At 42.6% G+C, this 25,127-nt stretch overlaps 2 protein-coding genes across 6 annotated transcripts; both read right to left on the reverse strand.

Annotated features, from left to right (window-relative positions):
* Window positions 1–1,511: 1,511 nt before the first annotated feature.
* On the reverse strand, window positions 1,512–10,600 carry ehd2b (EH-domain containing 2b). Its single transcript, XM_051871306.1, has 7 exons — window positions 10,292–10,600; window positions 8,775–9,246; window positions 8,252–8,428; window positions 5,335–5,432; window positions 3,436–3,848; window positions 3,051–3,215; window positions 1,512–2,952 (listed from the first exon to the last, which is right to left on the reverse strand). The coding sequence occupies exons 2-7, from the start codon at window positions 8,993–8,995 to the stop codon at window positions 2,395–2,397; spliced, it is 1,632 nt and encodes a 543-aa protein (XP_051727266.1). The 5' UTR covers window positions 8,996–9,246; window positions 10,292–10,600; the 3' UTR covers window positions 1,512–2,394.
* On the reverse strand, window positions 10,288–24,545 carry bicra (BRD4 interacting chromatin remodeling complex associated protein). Of its 5 annotated transcripts, none has more exons than XM_051871301.1 (15): window positions 24,457–24,544; window positions 22,864–22,909; window positions 22,715–22,760; window positions 22,135–22,200; window positions 19,899–21,902; window positions 19,554–19,739; window positions 17,211–17,849; window positions 15,311–15,515; window positions 15,140–15,231; window positions 14,890–15,015; window positions 14,745–14,791; window positions 14,461–14,609; window positions 14,257–14,351; window positions 14,058–14,163; window positions 10,288–13,897 (listed from the first exon to the last, which is right to left on the reverse strand). In XM_051871301.1, the coding sequence occupies exons 2-15, from the start codon at window positions 22,902–22,904 to the stop codon at window positions 12,234–12,236; spliced, it is 5,466 nt and encodes a 1,821-aa protein (XP_051727261.1). In that variant the 5' UTR covers window positions 22,905–22,909; window positions 24,457–24,544; the 3' UTR covers window positions 10,288–12,233. The 5 variants fall into 5 exon arrangements, with proteins under 5 accessions (XP_051727261.1, XP_051727263.1, XP_051727262.1 ...); XM_051871303.1 differs by having other exon boundaries at window positions 11,073–13,897; window positions 19,554–19,730; window positions 24,457–24,545; XM_051871302.1 differs by having other exon boundaries at window positions 11,073–13,897; window positions 14,058–14,160.
* Window positions 24,546–25,127: the final 582 nt, after the last annotated feature.

The following is a 25,127-nucleotide window of genomic DNA, read 5'->3' on the forward strand; positions in this document are numbered from 1 at the left end:
CCCCAGCCCTGCTAGCATGCGGTTTGTGGGGCATCTTTGTGAGGAACTCCCCATGTAGGCATGGTGACGTACAAACAGACCACTGTGTGCTGGTCTGTGAGGGAATCCCGGCGCGTAGGCGGTGTCCACGACATGTTAAAATATTGTGCATGTTTTCTCGTCTCTGTGGTTGCTATGTAGTCAAGAGACTGCCACGTGTTTGGTGACTTTACGTAACTCTTTTTTCCCTCTTAAAATACAAAATGTGTTATAGTTCGCATAGAGAGAGTATGTGAACACATTCAGACGCTTGGTCAGAGGCTTATGGAAAATTACATGCCATTGTGTCCCAAGGGAATATTGTTATACTGACACTGACTAAAATATGTACTTTCTCTGTTTAATGGACAATATATTTGCGTATTCTTTTACCCTCAAATACTTTAACCACCTGGTTTTGTTTAAGGAATTTGTTAGGAGCTTCAGCATAAGCTGCAGATGATTATAATGATTTGTGTTTACTTGCTCAATTTTTTTGAGGTGAATCTCAAATGCCTGCATGTTCACACAGCCTCTGTCACCACACACACAGGGAAACTTGCAGAGTTCAGGACTGAAACCAGCCCTGAAGAAAAGTCCAAATAGGGGGATGTTATCGACTTCCATAAAGAGACCACGTCGAAGGCCTGAACTTGCACTTTGGAAAACTTAACGGACCCGAGGAAAAGAGGTATTAATAACTCCTTCAAGCCCATCCCACCACATTCTTCACCACTGAGTCACAATGTAAACCAGCTAGCAATGGAGTGATGGGTGGATTGCCTCTGTTTCTCATTTGTGTTTCTTTCCATGGTGAAATTGAGGAAACGGGGAGATACCCTTCCTCTCTTTCTTTATAAACCTGAAGGGTTACACACACACACAGTGCTCTCACAGGTTGTGGGATTGTATGAGGGAAGAGGAAAAACAGGCATAGGCATTGAGCAAGATTATAACGGAGTCTCTGGAATGATGCAGAGCTGGAAAGTATAAGCGGAGAGAGGAACGGGTGGTTGTACTGGAAGATGGAAAATGGTGGTATGGGGTTTTGGCAGGGAGTTCTGTGACTCACTGTTTATCTGGCCTGTCACCGAGCAACTGTACAGCATATGTGTGCGCAAGACTACAGCCTTTCTGTCTGCTAGTATGCCTCCTTTCCCAAAAATTCAAGATTTGTATTAGGCTCTTTCCACAGAAACCATACCAAATAGGTTTTGAAATGTTTAAAAGTCTATTTTTTTCAGCAAAGTTTCAGTGAACGGAGAACATGTTGAATGTCAACCTAAGGAGGTAAAATTAAATACTATATGAGCTTTTTTATTTTCTGTTCATTTTATTTTTTAGCTTTGCATTTTCTCCGCCCTGTTACTTGGGACAATTCGTTTGTTGTTGTTCTTCAAGGTTTTACATATCAATGTTATGCTTTTTCAGTGCAGTTGTAAAAAGATCTTTAAATCTTTAAAGATCTCTGTAAAAAGAAAACAGGGTCAAAACAGGGTAAAAAGGGTCTTTATTCAGCTCAATATATTTACTGTGAAAACATTGGTTAACTGAAGCATTCAGTGGAACTGTTTACAGTAGTCAGTAAGAAATCTCCACATTTTGCTTTAACATGTATGACATTGATTTTATAAACATATATCTTGTGACAGTCTTTCATAGTATGCATAGAGCTCATTCAATAGAAAAAAAGGAAAACAATAAAACTGATCACATATAAAGCATATTTCTTTTTCAATTTTAAAGGCAAAGACAGCAACATTCTAAAATAAACTGATTCTAAAAACATACTTTTAACTTGCCTCTTCAGGTCTTCTTTCAAAGCAGTTTCAGAGTTTTGAGTGTTTGCCTTGACTTCACATTCTGATTTAGTTGACTACAACATTAAAAGCCAAACGGAAAAGCGTGTAAAGCCAAGTCTATAGATTTCTACGCTAAATGATAAAAATTAATGTCTGTTATCTGCAATATTTATTTATTTATTTTATTTATTACTGAGTTTATTTGCTATCCCTTAGTACAGGAGCCATTGTAAGTTCTATGAACTGAGTCATGTGTAAAGCATTTCTGGATGTGATGTCATATGATTTTACTGTCAGGAAAAAAATGGCAACAGATGCGACATTCCTTCCAAATTACTGAGACCAGTCTTTGGTTTATCACAATTCTCTTTGGCTTCCAGCTGGGAATCTTTGCATTGTTGCATTTGAACCAAGAATACATAGCAAGACATTAATTGCATGTTACAAAATTACCAAAGTACAAAAAGGCACCAAAATACAGTGAACGGAGATGCATTGCAGCAGCTGTGGAGCTGGACAACATGCTGGAAGTGCGGACAAGGATCAGTTGATCGTGGGTGCATTGCTGCATTGTCTAAGCATCAGAGCCTTTTTGCCGGCGCTTGGATGGTGGCACGAGACGGGCAGGCAACTCAGGGGGCAGCCCATGGCCATCCAGTTTCACCTCAATCAGGTGGCTGGCCAGGGCAAACTCCTCGTCATCCAGCATGCCATCACGATCCACATCCGAGAGCTTCCAGATGCGGCCCAGCACGGAGTTGGGCAGCCTTGTGCTCACCATCCAATCTTTGGCTTTGGTGCCACTTAGTTTGCCTTCGTTTGGTGCTAGGTTGTAGAAGATCTCGTCATACTTGGGCTTGTCCTTTGTCACCACCCATTCCTCATCTTCCTCACCCACCTCACCGTTTTGATCCGCGTTCTCGCCAAAGGGGTCCCCTTCCATAAAGGGTCCGGCACGGGTTCCCAAGAAGGCCCCACCTTGGACCCCAAGCTGGACCCCAGCCTCTATTTCTTCTTGCCTAAGAAGGGGCATCAGTTTGGCAATGTCATTAGACAGCAGGTCATCCAGCATAGCCATCAGGTTGGGCTTCAGGGCTTTAAACTTGGAGAAGTCATGTGCCATTAGTTGCTCCTACACAATAAATGCACAAAGGAAAGTCAAGCAAAGCTTTGTCAAGCAAGAAAAGTAGTGTTTTAAACTCAATACAAGGACCAGGTGGTTGCACTAACCTGCATCTTGGAACAATCGGGGAAGTCTCCAGGAGAGATATGATACTGTAGCTGAATCTTAGAGAAGATGACCGGGAGCTGGTAGATCAGGTTCTTCTTTTTATTGTCCTTCCTGAAGACAGATGGCATCTCTTGCTTCAAGTAACTCATGATATGGGCATGTACCTACGATGTACCCCAGTGGACACAAGATAGAGATATTATTCAGAAAATCTTCCACAGAAGAAAAAAGTCATACAGGTTTGGAACGACATGAGGGTGAATAAATGCGGACAGAATTTTGATTCTTGGGTGAACTATCCTTTTGAAGTGTTTACATTAAATAATTTTTACCTTCTGATATGACAGTTCCAACAAAAAGTCATTAAATGATATATTAACATACCCTCACAAGGCGAGCCCTCTTGACCAAGTCATTAAGTTTGCGTAGGGCTGCGTTGCGTGGCAGATTCTGGATATCAGCAAACAGATCTTCCTCCTCCAACTCAAACAGCTTGCGATTGTCGGTCACCATAAGAGGTTCAGACCAGAAGGACCCGATGTAGACTCTCAGAACTTCAGGAGTACCAAACACTTTCCCCAGAGACCACATTAAAGCTCCATACACTCGCATGAGCTGCTGGGTATCAATCATATCAGCCTTGTTCAGCACAACACGGAGTTTGTCTTCATTGCCCTTGAGGGCCCCGATTGCCTCTGAGAATTCATCCGAGATCTCCAACTTGTGGGCATCAAAGAGAAGAATGATCCGGTCCACACGCTCAGCAAACCAGCGGAGAACTGCTGGGAAGTCATATCCTACAAAAAGAAAGATAAGGTAGAAGAAAATCAATTAATTGAATAAAAGAGAAGATTAACAACAGTAGTGTGCAACAGTGACCAGCCATATTTTCAGGCTTGGTTTCAAAAGTATTTTTCACGTTCATTTTCTCCATAGGAATCTCAAAAAACTCTGATCAGACCCACCAGCTCTGATTTGATTCAAAGCAAGAGAGTAAAAAAGGTAAAAGACTATGTACTTAAATTCTTTTATAAGGGGATTAACTAATCCCATCAAGTATTGCAAATGATATAAACAAATCAAAGCCTTGTTTCCATGCTATTGATTTCTCTTTTCAGGTAAACTCACACTGGGTTATGAATTCTAGAGAAGATACACTATTGCTTAACCTTAAAACTCATGGTAGGTCTATCTTGAAAGCTTTGTACCATGGGAAGCCAACCTTACCTTCTTGTACACTTCTGTTCCATACCTATCCAACACACCTACCTGTTGTTTTCAAGTAATCCTGAACACCTTGATTAACTGGTCATGGTTTGTTTGATTAGATTGGAGCTAAACTCTGCAGGAAGGGAGCCCTCCAGGAAGTAAGGTTGGCTACCCCTAGGTTTGGATGTTATTGCTGTTTCTCTACGGCAGGAGTAGCCAACACTGATCCTGAAGGGCTACCTTCCTGCAGACATCAGTTCCAGCCTTGCTTTATCACACATGCCTGTAATTTTCAAGCAGTCCTGAACACCTAAATTAGCTGGTTCAGCCATTTTTGATTAGGTTTGGAGCTAAACACTTGCAGGAAGGAAGCTCTCCAGAAGCAGAGTTGGCTACCTCTGTTCTATGGATTGTAAATCTTGAACCCAGCTGTTGTGCTCTATTGAGACTATTTTCAAATTTTGAGACCTTATTAGCTCTTTAACAGTCTTCTAAGTGATTTTTTTGTGAATGTTGTTTCAACAGTTTATGCTACAATTGTTTTGACAACATTTGAATACTCAAGAGCCTCCTACATCCCCCTAACATTCCTTTACATTCTTTCCCTTTCCTCTCCCTGTCACACCTTTATGGCTCACTTTCCCATTCTTTGCGTCACTTCAAATGTTGTAAGGCAGGAAAATATGTGAGAAAAAGCAGACATCGACTAGTGAGGTGCAACACTGATAAGCTAAGATTACCCAAAGATGTTCTCTGTGGGAGAGCCTAGAAAATGTATCATCTGTTATTTACTTTACAGTTTCTCTGGGGCCTTTATTGGGTTAATTCAGTTTTTACTGTTTTAACAGAATGTTCTTTCAAAATTTTTGTGGTAAAATAGTTTGAAAGACATATTGTGGGTTTGTAATTTTCACAGGGGACTAGTAAAGGACTAATAATAAATGTTCTCATCGAATAAACACTAAATTAAAGAGACATAGACCAGTTTAAGTTGAATTTTAAGTGGGAAATTGATTTAAAATTTGGCTGAAAATACTCCCAAACCCCTCTCCCTACTTTTTCAGTCAACCTTACCTCGACTCACTCTCTGTTTGGCCCCGGACAGGATGCCTGGGGTGTCAATGATGCTGATGCTCTCCAGGACCTGGTTGGGCAGCTGAGCACACTGGAATCTGTCAGAGAAAGAGTTAAACAGATTTTGTTTCGCATTCAGTGAATGGTGAATGGGTAAGTCAAGTACAGATGCTAAGCTGATATATTTTAAATACAGCATTGCATGTTTAGTCTATGATTTGCCAGCTGTTTTAAGCCACAGTTGCCCCAAAATATTCAGACACACTTAAAAATGCATGAATGTCTTTACACAAAATATCAAACTGAGTGGCATTTATTTTTTTTTATAGAAAGACAGCATAAGCATGTGAACTTGAAGGGAACTTCATACATCCATTAAAGTTATTAACTAATACAACTATTTTAAAACATGCGTACATGTCCAAAACTGCCCAGATATTCTTCAGAGTCACTATATGTCTCATCTACATCTTATGCACAAAAAAGTTGGTGTAAGTTTCCTTAAAAGGACACAGCACAATTATCAAACATTCAGGAGCTCTTTAGTTAAAATCACTTTCCCCCTGAGAAAAGCTGAAAAAAAAAAAAAAAGATCCATTACTCCTATCACAGCTGTTGTGTGTGATCTAAGAAGCAGACTTCTAGCGTCACTCCTCCCAGGCTGGTCCATTGTGTGGAAGTGGTGCTTGAAACGCACAGGGCTTCCTGAGGGAAAATGACCAGCGCTGCCAAAATCAAACAATACTTGCCACTAATGATCTGCAGCATAAAAAAACATGGTCTCTTCCTGCTTTAAAAGAGTTTAATGAGTGGACTGTTTCCCTGGGCAGGAAGTAGGAGAAAAGAAGTTCTCAAAACATGTTTGCAAAAATACACCCAAAGAGACCAGGGAAAAACTGGATCTGATAAAGACTCTCTGGCGCTCAAAACAGTGCCCTCTCTGGTGTTGACAGACAACTACAAGCTAATTATGTTGAAACTCTTGGCAAGCTTAATGAGAGGACTGAGGTATTCAGATGACCTGGACTTGAACTTCAGCTTAGTTTCCTCACACTGTTTGGCTACTGCCTGGTATTTCAATACCAGACGTTGCTCTGTCTTAATTCACCAAATAAGTGGAGTTTGCTAAAGCAAGCTTCACTGCCATTGTTCGTGTACTGAATATTAGGATCAGTGCTCTTTTTTTTGTCCAGATCTATTAATTTATTCAAAATATAAAAATAAATATGCAATTCATACATGTAATGACTTTAATACACCTCTTCTATAATTTCTTAATATTTTGGAGGGGCATGAAGTAAAAAATGTCAGGGTGATATCATAATTAAGAAAAAATTGATTCTTTTAATTAGTATAATTAGGCATAATATATCATTATTATTTCAGTAACACTTTACAATAAGGTTTATTAGTTAACATTAGTTAACTACATTAGTTAACATGAACTAATAATGAACTGCACTTATACAGCATTTATTAATCTTTGTTAAATTTCAACATTTACTAATACATTATTAAAATCTTGTTAACATTAGTTAATGCACTGTGAACTAACATGAACAAACAATGAACAGCTGTATTTTCATTAACTGATGTTAACGAAGATTAGTAAATACAGTAACAAATGTATGGCTCATGGTTAATTCATGTTAGTTAATACATTAACTAATGTTTAACTAATGAACCTTATTGTAAAGTGTTACCATTATTTCTATATTATTTCTGCTTCACCGCTTTTTTAATATTTGAAAAACTTTTTGTCAAGGTCAAGTTTCTTAAAATATCAAATAATTTAATCTTTTAAAGACAATGCAAGATTAGTTCAGGTGGTAAAATGTCATGATATTTATGAATTAATAATTCATGATATTCCTAAAAGATGTTTACTTTGAAATTGTAAAACTTTACAGTAAAATTTACACTAAAATGTGTTCAAGGTGTAACAAAAATGTTTTTACTTTTTAGTTGACTTTTATGCCACATGACATTTTTAAAAACATAAAAAAACCAGATAAACTGCAATCATCCTGTTCCGTTTCTATGTGACCAGGTTACTAAAGGGTGATTTATACTTCTGTGTTGGACCTACGCCCTAGCCTCTACGCCGTAGGCTACGCATCGGTTTTCATTTATACTTCTGCGTCGACGTGCAATTACACATGCAGACCACTAGTAGGCAGTGTCCACAGGCGTATGAGGAAATGCGACGCTATCGCAGATTTTTTTTTTTGACCTCAGGGAGGGGTTCTAGCAGACCAATCACAGCGCTTACAGTCCACATAGAATTGGTGCGTTTTTACATTTTTGGAGAGGGGCACGTCAGGCTACGCATACTACACACAGCCTACAATGTAGCTATGGCGTAGTTTCGACGCAGAAATATAAATCAGCCTTAAGCAATCACACCCTTACAACCTTATAGCAACAAACTAAAACTTGTTTACAACACCTTAGCAACCCGTAGCAATGTCCTGGCAACCACCCATAACAGTGTAGCATTGTGCACCAAACGTTTTCTTCAGAAAATGAAAAACTCATAAATATTTTCTTTTGTAAAGACAAGCTTTGAAATAAGGTCTTCTCTTTAACCTTTGGTGGACTCTGACTCCTCTAAGTCATAACACATTACAGCCCTGCTTTTGGCACATTAGCGCTCATTGCCCTCTCTTGTGATATCTCTCCCTTCCACAAGTTTTCCACAAATAAGGAAAGTCCCTCCTCCATTAGAAATTTGGCACGGACACTCGAAATTCCGTAGAGCGAAAACTAACACACTGTTTCTCTGTTATCTTCCTTGCGTGCCCAGTGTAAGCAGACGGATCAGTCGACGCATTCTTTCACACAATCCACTCTCATCTCTCATGTCGTGTCGTACATAGCAGCTCAGTGTAACATCTGCCTGTATGAATCTATTCACCTGTTGAGGAAGGTGTTTCCGAAGGGGTTGAGCTTGCGGAAGGGTTTGTTGGGATCCACTATGAGGGCGTTTCCAGGAATGAGCCCCTCCACGTCTCCATGCATGATAGCGGTGAAGCAGTCAGTGGTGGGCTCCGGCCCTATACGACTCCCTGGGACGTCCTGTTCCAGCAGATACCTGTGTTGACAGAACAAAGCCATGGATACCGTGTTGAAATGATAGTCTTTAATAACCTTGTGGTTTTTCTTCTATAGAACAAACGAAACATCGTGGAACTGCTGTTTAAGTTCAGATAAATGTATTTGCATTCACTAAATTATCTCATTTGAATTTGAATAACAGTTAGATTTAATACAGAGTTCAAGGCAATGTAATGTAGTAGAGTATATAGCTCCCAAGATCCTAAACCATGAGTGGACTAATTCCACTATCCAAGCCCTTAACTGTCATAGACATGTTTTAACTCCTGTCGAATGTTACTTTAAATCCCTTAAAAGCCTTAGTGAACTGACTTAAGTCTTACTTGATGAAGGTGGTCTTTCCTGTGGAGTACTGTCCAACCACTAGCACCATGGGTTTGTTGTCAAAGTCGGCGTCCTCCAGACTCGGTGAGTGGAAGTCATGGAAGCAGTAGTACTGCTCCAGAGGCAGGAGTTTCTTTCGATAGAGTGACTTAAGGCCCTCGGTCACTGTCCTAATCACCTCAGGGGCCTTTTTGACATTCTTGCGTCCCCAGCGTGACATCTTGCAACTTGTGAGAGTATTTAGAGTTTCCTTTGCAGTTAATTTATGGCTGTGTTTTGCACTGTTTACGTGTCCTCGGGGATGACTGCGAAGACTCTTCTCTTGCTTACAGTATTTATGTAATGCACCCAAATGTTCTGCCTTGAAGGTTTACAATGGTTTGCTGGAGTTGTAAAGCAAACTATAGTATACAATGTTATATAACTTTTAACCCCCGGGTTTCTTCTGTTTTAGTAAATGACTTTTTTTGCCTGAAAAAAAAAGAAAACATGAAAACGGAAAGTTGAAAAGGAACATTTAGAACAATATTGTATACAGATTATAAGGTAGTTAATTTTAATAATTTCTTGGTTAGAAGGCCTTGCTCCCATTTAAAATGCCTTGCTTTTCCATTTATCTTCAAATAAAGAATCTTAAGAGACGTTTTCAGCCTAGAGGGAAAGTAAAGTGCATTGTCCATGCATGTCCCTGGAAAAAGTTGGTGCTCATTTTGGAAACACTTACACACACCCACCTAAACTCCACAAACACACATTCATAACTTATTTCCGTATATTGAAAAAAGTGAGCCATGTTTTCCAGCAGCGGCTCACAGTGGAAAGTTAAATGTGTGAAGGATTACAGTGCGTAAAGGGCTGAATACACCAGTGATGCGTCAAACACAAGCATATTCAGTGTTTCTTGTTGAATCCTGACAGGATTTTGCATTAATTCCCATAATGGGTATTTGGCACGCAGTAGATTTGAAACACTCCCTACTTAATGCTTCATGCTTATCCAGTTTACTTATTCTGAATCAAAATAGAGTTGAAGTAAATGTACTCCAGTGAAGTATGTTTCTCACGTCAAGTTGTGCCAACCTTAAAGCCTGTTAACAACTGAAAAGAAACAAGTTACTGTATGTCGGATTAAAAGTTCAACTTTAGCACAGCTGCCTTGGCAAAAAGGGTTAATGGTTGGGATTTGACTTTATGTAATAAAACTCACATGTTGCGCAGGAGATGAAAAATGCCTTGTGGCATCCTTCACCACAGTTGCAACACAGACAGTTGACTCTTTTGAAAGAAGCCTTGAGCTTCAGTTCATTTCCAAAAGTGTTACAGAACCAGAAAACTGATGTGCGCCAGCAAAGGGAAGAAAGGCCAGAGGCATTTGCTCCTGTTTAATCTCTTTTTTTGGTTCAACAATGCACGCGTCAACTGCTCTAAACATTTTCATTTAATCAGAAAGGGATTTTAAAGTGTAACACACAAAGCAAAGGAACATTCCAAAAACTCCCAGAATTTTTCCTCTTACCTGGAAAATGTCGAATCTCAGATTGACCTTAGCTTCTCTTTTCTCCAGCCCTGGAGGTGTTTCTACATGTGAGGATGTACCTTAGAAGGAACAGTCTGTCCAAGGCACCAGAGTAGCAGCAAGTAAAACGTTACAAGTTACGGTTCTTCTCGGATCTTTCACGTATTTCGGATGAGCGATCTTGATCTGCTTGTGCTTCTGTCTCTTGCAGCAAAATCAGCTCTAAGGCATGCACACAAGTACTGCCTCCTTCCCTGCCTACGTTTCTCTCTGCACCTCTTCTTCAAACACTGCCTGACGCAGAAGCAGGGGAGAGCCTTGGACAGCTGATTGGTTTTAGGCGAGTGATGACAATGGGTTTTAACCAGGGTGGGGACAGGGAGTTGAGGGGGCGCATCCACATGCTAAGGTGGAGTCAAGCGTTTTATAGGGAGAGTCATTCATTTACATAAAGTACTGCCTGCAAACATGAGGGTGTGGCACTACTCGTCTTTCAGTGGATGCTGCACCATGGGGCAACATATTCTATTATGATTTATATGGCTTTTGTTTGATCTAGAGATCTGTTTGCAGAGCAGACGTTCACGTGACTCTTGATGCTGGCATGAAAGACCACCTTTGAGAGAGTTGGCAGATCATCTATATTGCACTGTGTTATTCCTTTCCGACTCAGACCCGACTAACCAATGCCACCTACTGGCCAGTAAGATCATTACATATACACAATGAAATCAAATAAGCTCAGTCTCAAAAACAACCAAGTCAAGCGGCAAACAAAAGGTGTGATTGTTTCATAAAAGAAGCAAGGTTTAATTTACAGTTTTACTAAATGTACAGTTTTTTTTAAAAAGTGTCATTATACACAATAAATACAATACAAAATTAATCTGTAGTACTATACTTCAAATTCTTACAGTTCTATTTTCTTTTTTCTCTTTACATTATTATTGTTCTTTTTTTCCACATCACTGCTTTAGCTGTGTTTGCTTCTGAACGGTTCAAAGATCTTTCAGTGATTCTATCTTAAATGTGTACGAGTGTCTGAACATACATATGCCTACGAAGAAGAAAAAAAAGCATGAATGAGGGAGACTTTGTGTCTGGGAACATATTACACTCTGCACTTCAGAGATGCAAAAATGACTGTTTTTCAGACTTGCAATAATATTCCCCCCAGAACATTTTATTTATTAGAAAGATCACCCAAATTTGCTGTGCTGTGATTGTACGTTTGATTTGTAAATGTGCTCTTGATGCTGGAATGCTTTAAAAGTCAACAGATTTCTTACAGTTCCGGTGGATTTTCCGTTTGTGAATGCTTCATTGTTAATTCCTGTATTTAGATAACCAAAACCTGAATTCAAGTCTTCGGGGAGACAGAGCACTATACTATTATGCATTATTGAGCTTCTATGCAGTGACCACCAGTTTCTAAAAATATAATTACATGGTATGGGGGACCATTCTAACAACCATTCTAACAAAGGGACAAGTGATTCATTGGTCTCTCAAAAAATAAACATTCTCCAAAATAACCAAATTAACTACTATTTGATATGACAAATTTCATGATATCACTTAAAAAGTTCCTGCAATCTGCATACGTCACAGTAATTACAAACATTATTTATTAAATGAATGGTGATATATTTTGTCTCTCACGAGTTGAGAGAAATCTTTAAATTGGGGAACTCACGTAGGAACAGTCCCAGGAAAAAACAAAGAGGGACAAAATTTTGAAAATCATATCAAAGTGCACTTTTTTTATACTTTAGAAAGTACACTTAAAGGGCCATATGTAAACCAAAAGAACACGTTTCATCAGCACAAACCACAGACAAAGCAAACACAGCTGAACATGGGAAAAGTGTCTCCGTTTGCTTCCCCTATCCATTGACATCCTGCTTTTCAGTCTTTCAGTCAACTTCAGCTAAAGGGGCTGTTATCTACTGTGCGTCTGTGAAACCAGATTTCCATTCTGTCCTCGGCCCCCTACCTGTGGATGCTGGGACATGGGGGTGGATGATGGAGGCGTGGAGAGGGGAGGGATGGACTGTCTGTAGGAAGGATGGGTTTGGTGCTGGTTAGGCAGGTTTGGCCCATGAACCCTCCCTAAAGCCCCTCTCCCTGAGCCTCCATGTCCAGGAGGGCCCTGTTGGAGGTTCAGTATACTGTCTATGGCACACTGCAGGTGCTCATTCAATGAGTCGTCGGGTGGCGGGCTACCGCTGGAGAAGCTTGCATTGTCCATGTCCGGAGAGTCTGACTTACAGCGTTTGGCAGGAAGTGAGGAGTCTCTTGTGCAGGAAGACTCTCCGGGAGAAGGTGGGCCAGGGGCATGCTGATCCATCCTGAAGGTACCCCTTCCTCCCTCTCGGTATTTGCTCCCTATGGCCTTCAACCGCCCCAGACCACCACCTTCCTCAGCCTCGTCCTCATCCTCTTTGTCTGAGAACTCTCTGTGGTGTTGGTACGCATTTTTGATGCCACGGTAAAGGACGTCCTCCACCGCTGTAAGGCTCTGCGACTCTGTGTGGGGGTGAGACCGCCCATGTCCGCCCTGCCTTTCTAGTTTCACACTGGCTATCACAGTCCGTTCAGGTTGAGGGGAGGAGCCTTGTGGCTGGGGGGAAGAGGTAAGAGGGGGTCCTGCTGGCAGAATGGGCAATGTATCTCCACCTCCACCTGGTACTCCCGGCCTGTGACGTGGACTGATGTTCTCACGGTACGTCTTTCGGAGAGGGAGCCGGCAAGTGGTCAGTGGAGGAGTTGCTGTGGATGCTGGGTTCCGTTTGACCCCACCTACCTCGTGGTGTTCCAGAGTGCCATTCATCTGCGCCGTAGACGTGGAAGGGGATGAAGAAGACCAGGAGGAGAATGAGGGCGTAGCCCCACTACAGGAAGTTGTGGAGGTGGAACCTGTGTGTGTTGTTACCGTAGTGACAGTGGAAGAGGGGGTGGGGTAAGAAGTTGGGGGTGGAGTTCTAATGACAGTGGTGGGTGGGGTTACATGCGTTTTGACTTTCTGCGGCTGCTCGGGGGTTGGTGGTTGTGGCGTGAGTTGGGATTGGGAGTGGACAGGATCTAAGGCAGTGTTGTGAACCACCTTACTAAACCCCGCCTCCTGTTTGATCTTCAGCTTCAAACCTATTCGCCGGCGTGCCTCGTAGGTCTTGATGGGTGGTTTGCTGGTCCGCTGGGGAAGCGCCACGTCATCATCGTCATCAGCAGGGCGGGAGGACGGAGTGCGGCTGAAGGAGGCGCTTGGCGTGACTGGCTCCACAGACGGCCGGACCACAGGAGCAGGCGTAGGGGTTGAACTGGTGGACCAGGACACTGATGCTCCCCCTCCACCTTGCTTGATCACCAGCTTGGTAGGAGGGAAGGGTGCAGGGGTAGAAGCAGGAGTGGGGGCAGCAGCTGGAGTAGGTGCAGGGGTTGTGGTTGGAGCAGGGGCAACAGCTGCGGCTGGAGCTAAAGCAAGTGCGGCTGCCGCAGGTGGACCTGCAACTGCTGATGATGATGCTGTTCTTACAGAACTTAGGTCCACCTGTACAGGCCTCACTGCAGTGCTGTCCAGCAAACAGGAATTGGCCACAAATTCTTCTGCAAAAAGTCAGAGATGAAAGTGATTAAATACTGCAACATCCGAATATACACTGACAGTTACACTACCAATAGCACATACATTATAAACAGGACCAAAGACAATGCTCATAAAGCAATTTCATGGCAACTTTCACTTGTACTGAACCTTGGTCATTACCTGGTTTCTCCTTGGCCAGAACCCGGTCCTGACTCAGAGCAACCTTCTCCTCTTGAATGAACATCCGGTCAATCATAACCATCTCTGCAGAGGGACCCAGCCTCTGCTCAAAGTAACAAACACACCAGATACCAATGAATTCAGGGTTCAAAAGCTCCAGATATCAAGAGAGGTCACGTGAGTGAGATTTAAATTATACCTTTGATTCCTCAAAAAGCAAGTGACGATATTTATCCAGCATTGCTTGTGTGCGCTTCAAGAGTTGGCTTGAGACATTCTCAAATTCATCATCCACTGGACAGAACCAAGAGTAAAGCAAGAGTTACACACTGGCCCCCGAAGAGGGTGCCACAAAATTACACTACAGTGCTGTAGATGTTCACACAGAGGTATTAGAATTTACCTTTGCGGTAGTCTCCCGGGGATGAAGCCATGCCTTGATACAGGTGGTACGGCAGCAGTCGATGAAGTGTGTCCTCAAATGAGCGGAAAGGAGAGCTGTAGTCAGGATGGAGAACCGAGCCTTGCTGTTTTCGCAGCTGTTCCAGCATCCTACAGATACATGAGCACATGAGAAGGCTGATCTTTAAAAAAAACAAAACTAGCAGGTCACTTCATTTACAGGCTTATTCTTAGATTGTACTAATAACATGTTTGCAATTTAAGCTCTGTAAATGAGTATATTACCTAGCTTCTTTGCTTGGTTCCATACTAAAGGGCCTTTTTAATGACGTCTGTGAAAAGAAATAAATATCAAAAGATTACCACAAATATGACACAATCCAGCTCAGTTTATTACAATAGTCTTATGTAATGTGATTTTGAACCTTACCTGTGTTTGAGGAGCGGGTGGTGGAGGTGCAGGCATTTGAGAGAGTCCAGCACCTAAAACCTGAATCTGCAAACCTGCTTTACCCAGAGTTAGCCCACCAACTGAACTTATGACTCCTGGCTTTGCCTGCAAATCAGAGTCAGAATGCGTTCAAAATGATCAGTCTCCACTTAGTAAAGTTAATATACCTGTAAAGGTAAATTGTCCAGCTGTAAACTACAGTAAAAAATACAAACTACATTTCACTCACCTGAACTGCCTGTGCAAGGTTTGGAGTCGTGACTCCCTGGTTCGCTGTAGCCCCAGCAGACACAGCAGAAAATACTTGAGTGTCATTTGCACCTGAGGTTAAGATAACACATTGTCAACTTAGAATTATTTTAAAGTAAACATTTAAAGGATAGAAATATGGGATGCCCACCTGTAGTAGAGGACTTGACAAGCACAGACTTCTGTTGCAGAAGGGACTGGACTGGTGCTTGGATGGTGCCACTGGCCACTGAAGTTGCAGCTTGGACTGAAGGCGGATCTGGCATTTTATTGAACTGGTTTGTAGCCTGTTGCTGAGAGGCCTGGACTTGTGCCTGAGCTTGCTGCTTAGCCTGTAGGAGAATGTTTTGCTGGACCTGTATAAGTCACAAGCAAACAGACAATCATCTTGTCATCAAGTTGATATAAAATAACAATTATGGAGATTTGTAAGAGACAGATTTGGAGTGTTTGTCCTACACAACACTAATTGAGACTAATTGATTTTGATGGTCATTTGTTTTTTCCCCTTGTTTTTTCAAAGTAGCCCTGCCCACAGTAACACCTGAATGCTAACAAAGCCTACTCTATGGCCCTGTTTACACCTGGTATTAAGATGCGTTTTGGTCGATCGGATCACAAGTGGACAAGAGAGACACATGCCCATTTACACCTGGTATTTTAATCCATCTCTTTTGTCTATTTTCGACCACTTCTGTCCTGGTCTATGGGCGGGTAAATTTATGGGCTTCTTCAGAAGTTTTGACTTAATAGGTGAAATAACCATGTGCAATTTGCATATAAACATAACTGGAGACAACGAGAAAACACACAGAGAGTATCAGCTTTCGTTTCTGTTCTGACAGCCGCGAGACCACACATGGTAAGTGCGTGTAATGGGGCGTTCACACCAGACGCGATTTGCGCGTAGTTGGATGCTTGAACATTTTGAGTTTACTCGCTTCATTCGCACGTGAAATTCGCTTCACAACAGACGCGAATTTGCGTCATGAGAGAGGCTTCTGCCAGGCGGCTCGTCTCATTTCTGCACACTTCCTCTGATTAAACACATCAACTCATCAGCGGGAAAGCAGTTGTAAAATACAGCGAATAAGCTCAATTTGCCGGCTTTATCTAGCTTGTAGTCTCAATATGTGTATATATATAGCTCAAATTGAGTAAAGAGCGTTTTTTACAACTTACCAGATTGTCCGACCTCCTCACTCACTTTCTTCAAAGCAAAATCCTTTTTATTCCTGTTTCTAAAAAAGTACAAAGATGTATCGTACAGCGAGGATGATTTTGTCCTCCATGTTGTTTCTGATTTCTGCCTCCTCACGCTACGTCGTCACTACTAGAGCAAGCTCCTGATTGGTTAACGCGGCGCGAATTTTCGCCAAAGTTCAGATTTTTCAACTCGCGCGAATCACGCGTTACACACGTCAAACGCCCGAAACGCTCTATTTGCGCCGCCTCATTCATGCGAATCGCACTGCAGGATGTCTATTCGCGTCTTTGCATTGACTTAACATGTAAATCACTCGCACTTAACGCTTCATTCGCGTCTGGTGTGAACGCACCATAAGAAAACAGAAATGTTTAGAGAACACTGTGCTTAGTACATTTCTCGACTTTAATCCAAACTTATGGCTTCAGCTGGCAAAGTTTAAATCCTGTCTGGTTAGCACCCTTCCCATAATGTTTATTGTGTCAGTAGGCAGAGAGTAGGTGGTGTTTATCGGCCGTTCAAACACTTTCAACCACGTGAGCGTCTAACACCACGAACACAATCCGGTCAAATGTATTTTCGACTACCTCTGGAAGTGGTCGAAAGTGGACAAGCGCAAAATATTTTACACCCCGTTTACACCTGTATTTAGCGTCGCCCACTAGTGATCCGATCGACAAAAAAAGGATTTTAATACCAGGTGTAAACAGGGCTTATATGACTTTGAATTAACCATCAAAAATGTTTTATAAGATGCGTCAGTGTTTGTTTTTTTTATTCTAGTGCAAACTTGTGTCACAACCAAATAGAACAATGTATAAAGGATATGGTGATGATGCAATACCTGGTGAAGTTTTTCCAAAAGCTGCTTTTGTTGAGGAGAGGGCTGTGTGATGGATGACATGGTCTGCAGCTGCGCACTGACCAGCTGTAGGTGATGCTGCTGTTCTGCAGTCAGCCCCGGCACCACAGTCACCTGCTGTTTCACCACTGCAGCTGGAGACGAGCTCGCAGCAGGCTGGAACTGGAATTGTGCGGGAAGTGGCTGTGGAGGCTTGGGGGAGCAAGAGGAAGGAGGCATGTCTGGCTGCAGGGTGGTAGGCTGAGGCAGAGTCTGAGGAAGAACTTGAGGCTGGAGCTGCACTTGTATTTGCTGAGGCTGCTGTTGCTGTGGTGGAGGAGCAGGCTGTGGTGGTTGTGGAGAACCTCCGATCTGATTGTGTATGATGAAGAGAGGCGGTAAAGAGGAAGGTGTGCAGGAGCGTGAGGGAGTCTGCGCCTGAGACTGAGGTTGGGGCTGCGACGGAGGCCGAGACTGCTGGTGCTGGTGAGGAGACTGGATCTGTTGCCCGAGGGTGAGGGGAGAAACTTGGGCAGGTTGAGGGCTGTCAGACAGGGTGGGTGTTGGTGTAGGGGTGACCACAGGTTGAGATGGGGATGCGCTTTGGATCTTTATAGTCTGTGAATGTGCTGCCGATGGAACCTAGACAGCATAAAAACAGGAGGAGGAGAGAAAATTATCAATGTAAGTATGATTAATAAGCCAGTTCATATTTTTAATTAATCATTTTGGGAATAGTTTTAGGGATGCACTGAAATTTTCAGTAACAGCAATCAACAGCTTGTTCACAAAAATGTTTTCAATAAAATCATTTCAATAGCAATATGAAATTGAAACTGCAGCAGCAACAACAGCAACACTTAAATACATATAGATTCTACTTTAATAAGTCGCATTAGGAAATGACAACATCAGTTAGCTCTAGACAGCTTTATAATTCATGTTATCATCCATTTAATTTTGGCCAGTTCATCGAAAATCTCCTAATGATGAGACTTTATCAATAACAAGTTTCTTACAAAACCGTTATCCACTTCAGTTTCACAATCATTTTCAATATATGCAAATGGTACAGAGCATGTGAAAAACAAAACGGATTGAAAAACAACTGATTTTCAGTTTCGACCAAGAATTTCATTTCAGTGCATCACTAAACAATGACTAACTTGCAATCATACCTACAGTGCAAAAAATAAATAAATAAATGTATAAAAACCACCAAATAGCAACAAGCAACAATAAACAAATACAAGTAGGATAATATAAAAGCATGAAGAAATAGAAAGGAATTTCAAAACCTCAAAAAGAAAGTAAAGACTAAAACAGCTGACGTACCAAAATGTACAAAATATCAAAACTGTACATCAGGCACATATCTAAGAGATTAGTGCTCTCTGGAGAGACACTATTAGGGTTTTAAACAGGAAGAGAAGACAACTGATATGAGGACATAATTTTTGCAGAGAACAACAAAAATTGGTTCACAGAGAACAGACAAGAAAAAAAAAAAAAAAATTGTCTAAGTCTAAATAAACCAAAACAGATTTGCTGGTAGAGGACAAAGGTAATTCAGGGCAGCGAGCAAGTGATCAAGATCAAATCTTTGAAAGTGATCTTGAAGGGAATTTATTTAATTTCTCTTGGGGGTGCTGGGTGGTGGAGTTGGGGGGGGGGGGGGCTGATTGAGGTTAAAAACAGCAGTTAGTTATTGAAAGTGAGGAGCAGAAGTAGTGAGTAGTCTGAATGTTAATATGAATGGATAGTGTGAGTGGCAAAAATTTACAACAGGGAAACTAATAGAAAGAGCTATTGCTCCATGACATGCTCATGGGAAGATGCACGAAGATGATGCAAACACATAACCGAAAAATAAGGTCTCTAGAGTTTTATTATTGCATGTGACACCATTTGAAAAGCAACAGCTGCACTGTTTTTTGCATCAACCCATATCCCAATTAGTGTCAATGTAGTTCAGCAAGCTTCCTGCTCAAAAATGATCATGCAAATAAAACAACAGAAAATAAATATATTATGGGGAGAAGGTGTAGCATGCAATAATAGTACTAAACAACTAATGGACAAAAAAATATTATTATTACAGCAACAATGACAGAAACACATGACATTTGTGAAAGGTGCAGAATGCAGAAAGAAAGATGACAACAGGCAATAACAAAAGTGAAAATGAGTGAAAGAACAAATAAAAGCATCCAAGTCTAAGCAATGACAGTAGAAAGACAATGGGACAGAGAAAGAGAGGGAGATCTGCTGGGAGACAGTGGTCCAATACGCAGCAGTGGCAGCAACAAGTGGGTGGGGCTTAGTGCAGAGCATGAGCTCATCTACCTTGTTAACCACTGTTGCCATGTGGGCGGGGCCAAGGGAAGGGCTGGGACTCTGCCTCTGCCGAGTCTCAGCTAACAAGTTGTCATGGCCTGAAGGGGCGGGACCAGAACTGCTGCCGCTGACGATAACAGATGCAGGTACACCCACAGCGGCAGGTGGGTCTTTTCCTGCTTGCTGCTGTTGGTCCTAACATGGGTACATTTATCAGTTCAGGAATGGGAGAGGTAACACAATCATCCAAACTGGTCAGAGGTCAGCTTGGGGATCAAATGTTGTTATGTTAGCTTGTTAGCAAAGGGACACAGTTTACAAACAGCAGATAAGGTTTAAAGAGAGCACACTGACCTGCTGCAGGAACATTTGAAGAGACTCCTGACTAAGGATCATGCTGGAACCAGGTGACGTGAACAACACCTTTCCTGGGCTGTGCTGGGCCTGGGAACCCAAACCCACCATTGAGGCTGTGGATGTGGCCATAGTGGGGGATGGAGATGAAGAGGAAGGAACCGAAGCTGCTACTGAAACCGGTGCAGTCGTCTGAACCGTGAGAATTGAGGGTTGCGGTTGGGTCTGTGCTGGTTGAGCAGCAGGGTCCGTAGAGCCGCCCAATACCGTGATTCCCTCTCCTGGCTGGCACGGCGCCATGGCTGTCGATCCACTGCTACCGTTATTGGGGATGCCACCAGACTGCTCCAACGTCTGTAAACTGACTGCTGGGCTAAGGCTCTCCATGGACAGGGAATTCTGTATAGGCATGCCCTGGATGACCGTTTGTACATGGCCCGTTACCGGATGGGCTTGTGTCTGCGTTTGCGCCAATGACACTGGCATTTGGAACAGCGTGGGCTGACCCATCTGCCCGTGCTGGAGCTGGATGTGTCCAGAGAGAATATGGGCCCCAGGGTGACCCTGTGAGGCCAACACCTGACCCAGGTTGATGTTCTGATTGGCTGTCAAGATCTGATTAGCAATTATCTGCCCCCCAGGCCCCTGACTGGTGATGATGTGACCCCCAGGATGCTGAGTCAGGATTTGACCTCCTGCCTGAAGCCCTGGTAAGAGGAACTGGTGGTTTTGGCCCTGCAGGACAGTCTGCGAGGGAATGACAATGCTGCCCTGTTGGTTTAACAAGTGAACACTGAGCGGTTTGCCCGACGTTTGGGGGCCTTGTTGCCTTAAGAGCGCTTGAGAAAACTGCGTTCCCTGTGATGCAGCCTGTGCGCTCAAGACTACATTTGAGACAGGCTTCCCAGGGAGGAACGTTACATTCTGACCAGCTGACACTGGGATTTGCTGCACCCCCAGAGCCTTATTAGCATCATTTGGCAAGGCATGTGGGGCAGGAAGCTGTTGCTGTTGCTTGAAGATTTTGGGTTGGATGGCACCCCCTTGAGGAGGTTTGGGCTGAATTGGCGTTGGCGTCCGCTGGATGATGACATTCTGCATGATTTGGCCTTGAGACTGGGTTTGAGATCCAATTCCTGCACCCAGAGAGGCATTACCGAAACCCACAATGCCACCAGCAGTGGCCATTGTAGTTGCACTGTTGTTGGTATTTGTGTTGCTTAAGCAGACAGCTGGCCCATTTAAGGCAGGGGACCCAAGAGTGGGTTTGCCCCCTTGAATTAAAAGTCCACCTCCTGAACTCAAAACAGAGCCTCCAAGCCCAGCCTGCGTTCCAGCGCTTGCTGCCTCAGGCCCGGGTTGATGCAGTTGGTAGCCACCCATGGTTTTCGCCAAGATCTGCTGCCCCGATGGATTTATAGTCATTACAGTGGGTTGGCCCACAACTTGAATTTGTCCAATGCCCAACGGTCCAGACTGACTGCCATTCGGCAAGGAAATAGGCTGAAGGGTTACATTTCCAAGCCCGACTTGCTGTACGAACGGCTGGACGCTGATAGCCTTGTTCATGACCTGGGGTTGAAGCTGCAGACCTGGATGAGCCAGGACTGAGCCAAGCATGTCTGGGGTGGCATTTGAGGGTGCGTTAGGGTTGCCTTGGTTTGGAAAAATCTGAGTTGCACCTCCAATGCCCACCCCTGACAGGCCAGCATCAGGCAGCGGTTGGACCACCTGCGTTAGGCCAGTTAGCCCAAAGGAACTAAGGTCAAGCTCAGCTTCTGCCTCTTGAAGGCTCTGCTCTGTGATGTTAGCCTCCGCCAGACTCTGCTGCAAAATGTCACAGGGCTCATGATTTGCCCCAACACCATTGCTTCCATTGTCTCCTCCCGGCGATCCCCCCAAGATGTCATCATCCTCCAGGAAGTCCAAATCAACGCTGACTCTTGGAAGGCCTGGCTCATTTGTTGACAGCTGAGCCTGTGGTTGGACCTCAGGAATGTGGCCCTGAAAAAGACAAAAAGACCAATGTTAGGCCTTCAACCTAGCCAAAAATTCAGAATGATGGAAGAATACGATGGCAGGGATGGATCTGGGATGGTGGTAGGCCTTTGGGACTGACTGCTGTAGACGCAGATCTGGTGCACGATGCATCTGATTTGGATGGTGGGGCCGAGGAGCACATGCTACAAAAAAGGATGGAGACAGGAGGTTGGCGCAAATGGGGGGTATTACTCACCCCAGAGCTGGAGAAGAATGAGCTGGACGGGTCACTTGAGCCATCCAAAAGGTCATCAGTGTCCAGCTACAGACAGATATACCCAGGGATAGGACAGGCAGAAATCACCACAGCACACAGACAGGCGTGTGAAAGCGACAGGGAGCAGATGCACAAAGGGCAAATAGGCAGACAAAGAGGGAAAGGCAAGGGAAGAGCAAAGTGAGGAAAGTGCACCAATCAACCAGAACAAAATGCAGGCATAACCAAGTTAAAAGGCCAAGCAAACAAGAAAGAAAACAGGAGTCAAAAGAGAGGAAAATTAGATTAGTATATCATATATGTGAATTAACCAAAGAGGGAAAAAAATCAGGATTGAAATTAAAGAAAAGATCAATAAGCTGGACAACCGGTTTAGGGGCAGAAATGTAAAAATAACCCGGAAAAGATCAGAAGGTTCTGGGAATTCTTGTTGGTGGGTGTGCTGTTTTTGTGATGTATCTGGGTTACACTTTCAAAGTGGAAGTTTGGCTCTGTCATACTGTGAAAAACTGAACACTTTTTTTTTTGTGTGTGTGTCTTCTTCACTTTAAGTACTCACTTGTGTTTCTGATCCATGAAGAAAATCATTGAGTGCTTCTGGGTCACTGTACAACAAGAAAGATGTTATTCAGCTGGGTCTACACAACAACAAACATTCAAACTCCAAGCGATGCACAAAGTTATGTCATTTTTGGTGTAACAACTTACCAAATTACATCTAGCAAGCACCTGCCATCTTCATCATCCATGTCAACTGTACAAAAAAAAAAAAAAAAGTGCACAAACATTAACCCTTGTTTACAAATCTGTTAAACCTTACACAAACCTCAAAGCAAATCTTCAAGCAAAATACTTCCTACTAGTGAAATGTGGGTGAATTAATTCAGAGTCAATTTGTTATTTGAATCAAATCATGTACACTAGTGAAAATAAAGCAGAACATTTTTATGAATATAACACCGTCTTAGATGCTGTCAATTTCAATCTATGAATATAAATCAGACTGTTGACAAAAATGCAAATAATATTAAAAGCAGACTAAATGCTGCCAGGTAAATCTTTCATCAATGTGCATCATGTGTCAAAACAGCGAGAAAAAAAAAAAAAAACTAAAAATAATATAAAGAAACATAACATAGCAAGCAAGCCTTAGTATTATCCATATAGATATTAGATAATTCTGGTGAATTGACTTCCATCATTAAAACACTTTATGGATCGTTTACTACACATTCACTGTCGATAATACCAAATTATATTGAAATCAAAAGTATTCTGAGGCTTTAACGAGCAACTATTACAACAGTAAAAAAAAGAGTGATCGCTTTCACATCCTTTGAAGGCAGCAGCTGAACTTTCGTGTACTGTCTAGCGCGAGAGGTAAGAGGAAAAAGCGCGCGCATCACCTCACACTGTTTTACGGAAAGAAAAACACCACCGAGTGTCAAATATCACGATTTACAGACTTACAAACATCCATTTTCAAGCATTAGTCAGACTTTGGTGAGTCGCTGCCCTGCTCATGTTCACAGTCTCGATCTAAACAAATCAAAACCACAAAATGAGGATGAGGTAGGCGGGGACGCCACTAATGTTTGTTGGGGGCAAACAGACTCTGTGAATAGCACACAGAGCATCATTAACAAATATCTGCGAAACTTCTTCTGTCAGAAATTTGTTTTAGGTCATTTTGAGAGGATCTCGCATCAGAAGAACACCGGAGACATGAATGGACACTCTGGACCTGCAGGACACGGCGGTTATTTTGCGCATTTGCGAAGATGTAATAACTCGCTCGACATTCCCATTGGTGCAGATACTTTTATTTGCGACCATTTTACAGGTTTACCAACACAGAGCGCCTTTAATTCGCTTTTTTGACGCTCGTTCTGCAGCAGATTCAGTTAGCTGTGGCTAGCTAGCTTCCTAGCTGTAATATGTGCGTTTACAGACGCAATACGAACAAATCTGACAATAACTGACTGTAAACACGTATTATTTCTGCCGTACGAGCGCATTCACTGGAGCCAGTGCACATAATTGATGAATATTTTGTGTTCGGGCTCCAATAGAAGCAATTGCGTAGCCTATCTTTATCCCTGCTAAATATGAGTTTATGTTGGAATACTCTTGGATCAAGGGGGTATGCTTGGGAATTCGCTGTAAACTCAACCTATTAACCGACCTATGCAACGGGCCGGCTAAATGAAGCGGGAAGAGGTGAGGTCTGCATGCGAATGTTGCAGCGTTGCAATAGTTATTGAGAATTATAGAGAAATTGCTACATTGTATCAAACTCACCCGAGACGATAGAGGTGCAGGCGGCGCGGGGTCTCCAGTACGGCCCTGCACGGGCTCCGCGTCAGGACCCAAGCACAGCTCTCACAAGCAGGAAACAGAGGCCCGACGCGATCGCCTGATTAATAAACAACACACTGTTATTGTTGCTGTTAATATTGCGGTATAATTACGTATGTTGCCCTTTAACTCGGCACGATGTAATACTTTATTTGTATACCTTTTCACTGTAATACTAGGAAAATATTGACTGCATTAAACGGAATGACATTCTTGTTTCACGGTTGTAAACATAGGGCATAAGATTAGATAAGACGTAACGTTCAATGATAATAAAATTTAACCTTGACTTGAACAACTATTTTAATTTCATATAGTATATGAATATGAGTGTATATATATATGTGTGTGTGTGTGTGTGTGTGTGTATATTGATAACATGAATGAAACTGGTAATCAAGAAGCACATTTTCCCACAACAGTTTAGATGGGACTAAGTTACTCCCTCCACAATAACAAACAGGCGGTTGTCTGTACAGCTTCACCTTGGGTCCGGATGTTTTTATGACAAAGGAGTCTGTTTTGATGAAACACTGGGGGCTGTGATTGGCCCTGTTTGTTAAACATCACAAATAAGGGGTGGTGCGACCTCAAACATTACAGTGGAGGATTGG

The sequence above is a fragment of the Ctenopharyngodon idella genome, chromosome 18 (genome assembly GCF_019924925.1).
Source record: "Ctenopharyngodon idella isolate HZGC_01 chromosome 18, HZGC01, whole genome shotgun sequence".
Taxonomy (NCBI): domain Eukaryota; kingdom Metazoa; phylum Chordata; class Actinopteri; order Cypriniformes; family Xenocyprididae; genus Ctenopharyngodon; species Ctenopharyngodon idella.

What these genes read in the sequence shown, in the direction of transcription:
- ehd2b (XM_051871306.1), bottom strand. Translation starts at nt 8,995, where the DNA reads ATGTCACGCTGGGGACGCAAGAATGTCAAAAAGGCCCCTGAGGTGATT. An exon ending in GGAAACACCTTCCTCAACAG is followed by an intron (nt 5,433 to 8,251) that starts GTGAATAGATTC and finishes TTTCTCTGACAG; the next exon opens with ATTCCAGTGTGCTCAGCTGC. An exon ending in CCGATTGTTCCAAGATGCAG is followed by an intron (nt 2,953 to 3,050) that starts GTTAGTGCAACC and finishes TTTATTGTGTAG; the next exon opens with GAGCAACTAATGGCACATGA.
- bicra (XM_051871301.1), bottom strand. Translation starts at nt 22,904, where the DNA reads ATGGATGATGAAGATGGCAGGTGCTTGCTAGATGTAATTTG. An exon ending in TGGCAACAGTGGTTAACAAG is followed by an intron (nt 17,850 to 19,553) that starts GTAGATGAGCTC and finishes TATGCTGTCTAG; the next exon opens with GTTCCATCGGCAGCACATTC. An exon ending in ACCTTGCACAGGCAGTTCAG is followed by an intron (nt 15,016 to 15,139) that starts GTGAGTGAAATG and finishes TCTGATTTGCAG; the next exon opens with GCAAAGCCAGGAGTCATAAG.